We start from the raw sequence: 7951 nt of genomic DNA, 5'->3' as shown, positions 1-7951 counted from the left end.
ATAAATATTCTTTGTCACTATTATCAAAAAGCAACATAATTTCGTGCGCCACAATATGAAGAAACGGATCCAAACAGAAAAAATCAATGCTTCTACAGTTTTAGATTTTATTTTAATTTCAAAAAAAAGATTAAGTTGTTCTTCTGAGTTTAATAATTTTCTTCTAGTGTTTTCGTGTTTTTAACTTTTTTTAAATTCTGACCCTTTCATTTATTAGGATTCCCCCCTCCCCTAATTTATTAGATTTTATAAAATTTCCAACACTCCCATTTATTAAGACCTCCGTTTATTCAGCAGGCAACCTATACATCAACTAAAAAACAATGCAATTAACTTAAGTTAATATTAAATTCAATGATCCTGTAAGTTCAAAAACTAAATTAGATAATTACTGCCATGAATCATTATCATTAATCGCAAAGTTTTTTTTTCAAATTTGTTTTTTTAACTTTTTAGTTCTTTCTTTTTATGGTATTTATCTATGGTATTTATTTATTTCTTTGTTTGTTTGTTTTTTATTTTATCTAATTTATCTATGGTATTTATTTCTTTGTTTTTTGTTTTTTATTTTATCTAATTTATCTATGGTATTTATATATTTATGGTATTACCTAATATTTAAGATGATCTTATTTTAATATTTATATACTATTAATAAGTCCTAAGCCGTAACAAAGGGCTTCATATGTGGCCTTGACAATCCACAACAAAAGACTGAGACACAAAAAAACTGAGACACAAGCAAAACCCATGCATTGAGTCAAGAAAATCCAGCATTCAACATCCTAAACTGGAAACAATGTATTAAAAATACATCTGCGCTAGCCTAATAGATGAAGAAGGGTGTGCGAGGCTGGTCAACAGATAGAATTTGTTTACCCCTAAAGTCTTTGCCTGGAAGGCATTCTACAAGATGAGTATTTTTATTAAGACACCATCTCTAGCCTTTACTCAACCAAGAGCCCCAAGGCAGGGGGTGTTTTAAGTCGGAGTTGGCATCTCCTAGTCTTTGTCTTAAAGGGCATATCCTACAAAGCAGCAGGACATGAAGCAGATTGTACTGGGTTACATGTTACCAGTAGCAGGATAACCTGACCTGACAACTATTCTTAACAATTTTAAAAAAAAAGCGTTAAAACATCCGGTAAATAAAGTTTTCGTAAGTTTTTTTACTTTTTAAACTGTTTCGTGTTCATCGTCTATATTTCATAAAAAAATTTTTAAAAATTAGTATATGTGCGACATTTGAAGGAGTCAGTATTTATATATAATATATTTATATATAATCTATATATAATAATCTATATATAATAATCTATATATAATAATTATATAATGTTTCAATGTCATATCTTGTTGTACGTGAATATATATATATATATTTTTGAATATAAAGCATAAAAAACAGCTGCGTACAAACTAAATTTATTCTTCGTAATATTTCGATCTGCTTTTGCACAGATCGTCATCAGACGTAAAATATAATACAAAAAACCGTTACAAATATTACTTAAAAACGTCAAAGAAGACATTAAAAAGAAGCCATAAATGATTACATAATAACGTAAATATAAAACTAGCAAATATTATTTGGCTCCTTTTTTTGTATAATTTTTTGAAACAGAGGTCTCCAACTGTTTGTAGAAATTTTAATGCCATTGTCACGGTTCAGAAGTATTGGAGCATTTTTTATTTCTTGGTATGTTGAGGCGTAATTAATTTCAAGTGATTCTCTAACTTTGCGTTGATCGTACTCTGATTTTATTGCTAGAGTTTTCGGATTTGACCAATCAAACATGCCATTACATTCTCGACCATGTTCGGTTGCACCAGATGCATCCCATTTACCTTTTAAATAGTTTTTTTGATGTTCAATGCATCTCGTTAAAATCTTCTTTTTTGTTTCGCCTATGTATATACTGCCACAAGAGCATGTGAGTTTGTAGACACCGGGATTGCTATTTGGAATTAACTTAGACTTGTTGTTGCATAAGATGTTTTTTAACGTAGGTGGTGTAGTAAATATTATTCTGACGTTGTAAGGTTTAAGTTCTTTTCTTAGTTTTGGACCTATTCTTGGGAGCCATGGAAGTTTAACTGTATATTTAAATGTTTCTGTTTTATTATAATTTATTTTAGAAAGGTTGATTCTTTTCTGAATATAGTTCTTAGCAGTTGTTTCAAGCTTTAATCTATCGTGTCCATTTTCTGCAAACATATTTATTAAAAACTGTATTTCATCATCAAGATATTTTTTGGAACAAATTTTAACGGCACGAGATAAAAAACCTTTAAAAACACCCATAACTATTTTTGGATTAACGTTTGATGTAGGTTTTATTTGTATATTAGTGATAGCCGACTTTCTATGGATTTTGAAGTTATAGTATGAGTTATTAGTATTGGTTACAGTTATATCCAAGAAGTTTAATTCCTTTTTATTGTTTTCTTTTTCTGAAGTATATTTTATTGCTGGATCTTGTTCATTTAACAACTCCAGAAACTTATCATGATTTTGTATTGAGTCGAATCTTGCATGACTGTCATCTACATACCTTCTGTAAGTCTTTGGCGAAAATTGACCAACCTCAGCAATAATAAGAGCTTTTGCTTCCAAATGCTGTAAAAACGCTTCGGCAACTACGACCATTAAGGACAAACCTATAGGTCCCGAATTCGGTATAGATCTTATCTCATTTTTGTATAAAAAATAACATTGGTTAAGGCAGAGTTCGATCATTTCATGTATATCACTAAGAGTTAGTTTGGTTCTTTTTTTAAGATTATCAATATCGTTGTTTAAAATATCGATAATCACAGGAATTGCTCTGTCAATTGGAATGGAGGGATATAACGCCACCACATCAAAAGAAACTTGAATTTCACTTGGATCAATTAACCAAGATTTTGCTTCGTTGACAAACGAGGAGGAGTTTAATAATCTTGTTTTGTTTTTGTTTAAGGTTGGTTGTATAATTTTTACAAGATGTTCTGATGATCCATATGGTGGGGTACCTATAGTAGAAACGACTGGCCGCATTGGATAGTTCTTTTCTGGCTTGTGAGCTTTTATGACCCCATATAAACGTGGAGGTACGCAGTCAGAAGGGTACATTTGAAAATAAGTCTTGTTATCTAACTTTTTTTGTTTTCGTAACCTGCATAATAGTTTCTGGAATTTAGTCATAAGGGTTTGAGTCGGGTCATAGTTGATAGTTACTGAGTGTTTAATTTCCTCTTCCAATTTATAAAATGCGTCCTCTTCGTTTATAAGTACAAATCCTGTTCCTTTATCAAATGGATAAACTGCTAAACCATTCATTTTTTTCTTCAAATTATTTAAAGATAATCTTTGTTCTTTTGATAAATTATCGGGTAATCTATGTTTGATATTTTTAATAAGAATTTTACTCACGTTTTGTCGAATCTTTTCTGCATCAGATTTTTTACTCTTTTTTTCTAAATGTAAAGCAAAAGATTCGATCGGCGTTAAAATTTCCATATAAGGCAACTTTTTAAACGACGGTGCAAAATTTGGTCCAAGATTCAGGAGATTTATTGTGGAGGTGTCTAACCGAGTTTGCGATAAATTTAAGATTCCAGATTTAACTATATTTTTATTCAATCCGTTTGATTGTTTTTGTTTATTGTAAGTCATTTTATAAAGTTTTTCAAACTTATCTTTTAAATGTTTCTTTGTAATTTTATAATGATGGTTTTTTGATTTTTCAGTAACATTTTCAATAATTTTATAGTGATTAGGTGTCAAAATTTTTTCTAAATTATAACAAATATTTTTTATAACATTCTTACTTGTAAAAAATCTATATTTTGCTTTCGTTTCGGGCGTGTATCAATAAATTTCTTTGATATTGTTTAGTAATATTTTCTGCTTTTTTCGATTTAATTGGTGATCTTACTTTTAATGATGGTGGAATTATATGATTGGAAACGCACCTTTGAAGAAAGATTAATTGGTTTTTCGATATTGCATTTCTAATTTTTTGTTCTTGAAGTTTTACTGTCGAATTATATATCTCCTTGCTGTAGGAATTAGTTATAAAATGTTTCAATGTCATATCTTGTTGTACGTGAATATATATATATATATTTTTGAATATAAAGCATAAAAAACAGCTGCGTACAAACTAAATTTATTCTTCGTAATATTTCGATCTGCTTTTGCACAGATCGTCATCAGACGTAAAATATAATACAAAAAACCGTTACAAATATTACTTAAAAACGTCAAAGAAGACATTAAAAAGAAGCCATAAATGATTACATAATAACGTAAATATAAAACTAGCAAATATTATTTGGCTCCTTTTTTTGTATAATTTTTTGAAACAGAGGTCTCCAACTGTTTGTAGAAATTTTAATGCCATTGTCACGGTTCAGAAGTATTGGAGCATTTTTTATTTCTTGGTATGTTGAGGCGTAATTAATTTCAAGTGATTCTCTAACTTTGCGTTGATCGTACTCTGATTTTATTGCTAGAGTTTTCGGATTTGACCAATCAAACATGCCATTACATTCTCGACCATGTTCGGTTGCACCAGATGCATCCCATTTACCTTTTAAATAGTTTTTTTGATGTTCAATGCATCTCGTTAAAATCTTCTTTTTTGTTTCGCCTATGTATATACTGCCACAAGAGCATGTGAGTTTGTAGACACCGGGATTGCTATTTGGAATTAACTTAGACTTGTTGTTGCATAAGATGTTTTTTAACGTAGGTGGTGTAGTAAATATTATTCTGACGTTGTAAGGTTTAAGTTCTTTTCTTAGTTTTGGACCTATTCTTGGGAGCCATGGAAGTTTAACTGTATATTTAAATGTTTCTGTTTTATTATAATTTATTTTAGAAAGGTTGATTCTTTTCTGAATATAGTTCTTAGCAGTTGTTTCAAGCTTTAATCTATCGTGTCCATTTTCTGCAAACATATTTATTAAAAACTGTATTTCATCATCAAGATATTTTTTGGAACAAATTTTAACGGCACGAGATAAAAAACCTTTAAAAACACCCATAACTATTTTTGGATTAACGTTTGATGTAGGTTTTATTTGTATATTAGTGATAGCCGACTTTCTATGGATTTTGAAGTTATAGTATGAGTTATTAGTATTGGTTACAGTTATATCCAAGAAGTTTAATTTCTTTTTATTGTTTTCTTTTTCTGAAGTATATTTTATTGCTGGATCTTGTTCATTTAACAACTAATAATTATATATATAATAATTATATATATATATATATATATTGTATATGCATATAAATTAGTAGAAAATCACTTAACAAAAATTTTTCTCATTTTACACTGTGTTTCATCAATAAAGACTCATCAGAAATGAAAGATCAAATTAATAAAACTTCAATTTATACCAAAAATTAAATTACGGGAAGTCGCAAATGTCTTAACTACTGTAAATTTTGACATATTTGTTGGATTTGTTGGATTTGCTGACACAAAAGTTAATTAAAAAGAGTTACATTAAGTCTCTAAAAAAGTAATCATTTCCAAGGAATTCTTTTATAAAAAGAATTCCTTGGAAATGATTACTTTTTTAGAGACTTTATGTAACTATTATGTGAGCTCATTTATTTTTATAGTTTTTAAGGAGAAACTCATTTTCGTGCCTGCATTTAGAAATTAATTCAGATTTTTTTAATAAACTTTATTGGTTTGCGTGTGTAATTATTTCAAATTTTTCTTGAAGGCATAGAATGCATTTTTTGGAAATATTGTTATATGCTGGCGCTGTTTTAAGGTTGGACCTATTCCGTATAAAATCATCAATATTTTTATCTTTTAACTCCCATATAAATTTTGACAGCATGGTGTCTTTTGAATTCTTTTTATTTTTAAAAGATTTCTTATGATTGGCAAAACGTTTTTTACATTCATCCTCTGTTATGCCAATATATTGTTTATCAGGTACATTCTTGGAGGAAACAACACATTTATATACCACATTTTTTGATAAACAACTTCCACTCATTGGACAATTGTTTTTTTGTTTACAATTACAACTTTCTGCATTCTTTTTATTTAGGATTTCTTTTTTGCTTAACAAGCATTATTGTGACCTTTTATAATTCTTTCCATATTTTTAGTGCAACTGTAGCTAACTCAAATTGTATTTCGATTAAAAATTTTATGTAATTTATTAGAGGGCGGGGAAATGTTTATCGACCAATTTTAAGAACACTTTTCCTATGATAGTGGAAACATTTTGGCTATATGGAGGGTTGTACTAAATTACATTTCTAGTTTTATTACGTTTTTTTGTATTCTTTTTTTCAGGGTCAAATTATAGTTCGGAATTTTAAAAACCACTTTTTTTTAGGGCATCTTCAAATATTCGTTTAGAGGAATTAAATACATTTTCATTAGATGAGTTTTGGTGTAATCTGTTATTAATTGAAATCGGGTTTTATTTTAAAATTTGGGGTGGATGATTAGAGTTAATATTAATATACAATAATTCATCGTTTGGTTTTTTGAAAAGCTTATATGAATTTTCAGAGAGGTTAAATGTGACATCAAGAAAGTTCCCAATTTTAAATTTATGTTTGTTTTGATTTGAAAGCCAATATTTTTAAGAATTTTTATAATATCAATTCTAATTTTATCGAGCTGGGGACCAGATCTTTTAAGTATTACTAATAAATCATCGTCTCGATAAAGGCCTAAATCATTTATATTGATTATTTTAATTAATAAATCTAATATGTATAGTCCAACAAATTCACATATACGTGAGCAGAGATTTTGTTGACTATACACGTATAGTCAACAAAATCTCTGCTCCGTCATAACTGCCTATTGTTACATCAAAGCAGTCATGTATGTTTTTCGTTTTCCAAGTTTCCATATTAAAATAGAGTAAGGTTTTCCTACAATATTTTATTATACGGATTGTTTCTTTAAGAATAACTGTGTGGCTTTTTGCAAATTGTTTTGTCTAAAATACCTGCAGTTATTGAAGGGTAAAAATCATTGATATCGAATTGAATAAATGTACAGTCATTTTTATTTTCGATTATGGAGAACCAATTTATAACATCAATGGTATTTTTCCATTGTTGCAAATTTAATTTATTTCTAAGAATATTAATAATTTTGTCTAATTTAATTTTGCTTACATGTCCCATCTCACTTTTTGAGGGAACCATTAATCTACAACGAAGTTTGTTTTGAAATTTTGGTTTATGGTCTTATAGTATTACGAAGGCTTGGGCAGGGGCAGTTGATTTGATTCAGTTATTAAGGTTTATTTTTTTAGCAATACTTTGTGCTTCTAAATTAATTGCGTTTTCCAAACTTTTAGGGGCTTTTTCATAAGAACAAATAATATTGTCGCTTAAAATTTCTTTCATGTTATCTGTTGTGAATTGGTTAATGTTATTTGTTTTATCAGCAAAAATCAAAATTTTAGGGTTTGATTTAATTTTTTTAACATCTAACTTTAATTCCGTTTGAAATTCGTTTTTTATAGGGCGAAACTTTATTGTTTTAATTAAATGCAAAAGGTCATTTTCAAAATTTACTAAATCAGGTATAAATACATTATCTCTGTTTGTATTTAATTTTTAAAAAAAATGGGCCTTCCAACAAATTCTTTTAATAAAATGCTCAACTTTTTCAATCAAAGAAATAGTATAACTTTTTTCATCTAGTATAGGTATATTTTTCAAAGAAGTAAAATTTAGTTTTTATATTTACACGGAATGTTAAAATACAATTAAGAGTGCTCAACAAATGTTAATAAGGAGCCTAATATATATAATTAAACATTTTAAAAGATATTCTACAAAATAGAGTGCTCAATTTTCTTAAAAGAACAGAGCAATTATAAATTAGTAGAAAATCACTTAACAAAAAGTTTTTAATTTTACACTGTGTTTCATCAATAAAGATTAACCATGAGAGAGACTAGGTTT

General features: G+C 28.2%; 2 protein-coding genes across 2 annotated transcripts; both read right to left on the bottom strand.

The window, feature by feature from the left end:
- Positions 1-1576: 1576 nt before the first annotated feature.
- On the bottom strand, positions 1577-3658 carry LOC136075712 (uncharacterized). The gene has a single exon (XM_065789147.1). The coding sequence runs from the start codon at positions 3656-3658 to the stop codon at positions 1577-1579; it is 2082 nt and encodes a 693-aa protein (XP_065645219.1).
- A 647-nt stretch (positions 3659-4305) lies between these two features.
- LOC136075711 (uncharacterized) lies at positions 4306-7183 on the bottom strand. Its single transcript, XM_065789146.1, has 2 exons — positions 6982-7183; positions 4306-5207 (listed from the first exon to the last, which is right to left on the bottom strand). Exons 1-2 carry the CDS (start codon positions 7181-7183, stop codon positions 4306-4308), a joined length of 1104 nt encoding a protein of 367 aa, XP_065645218.1.
- Positions 7184-7951: the final 768 nt, after the last annotated feature.

Source organism: Hydra vulgaris, chromosome 02, assembly GCF_038396675.1.
Source record: "Hydra vulgaris chromosome 02, alternate assembly HydraT2T_AEP".
Lineage (NCBI taxonomy): Eukaryota > Metazoa > Cnidaria > Hydrozoa > Anthoathecata > Hydridae > Hydra > Hydra vulgaris.
Note: the sequence above shows the minus strand (reverse complement) of the source record. Positions and strands in the feature narration are given on the sequence as shown.

Bases quoted from the DNA above. Each gene is read 5' to 3' on its own strand.
- LOC136075712 (XM_065789147.1), bottom strand. From the start codon at position 3,658: ATGACTTACAATAAACAAAAACAATCAAACGGATTGAATAAAAATATA.
- LOC136075711 (XM_065789146.1), bottom strand. From the start codon at position 7,183: ATGGTTCCCTCAAAAAGTGAGATGGGACATGTAAGCAAAATTAAATTA. The intron at 5,208-6,981 runs GTATTTTAGACA...TAAATGAACAAG, and splicing joins TTACCCTTCAATAACTGCAG to ATCCAGCAATAAAATATACT.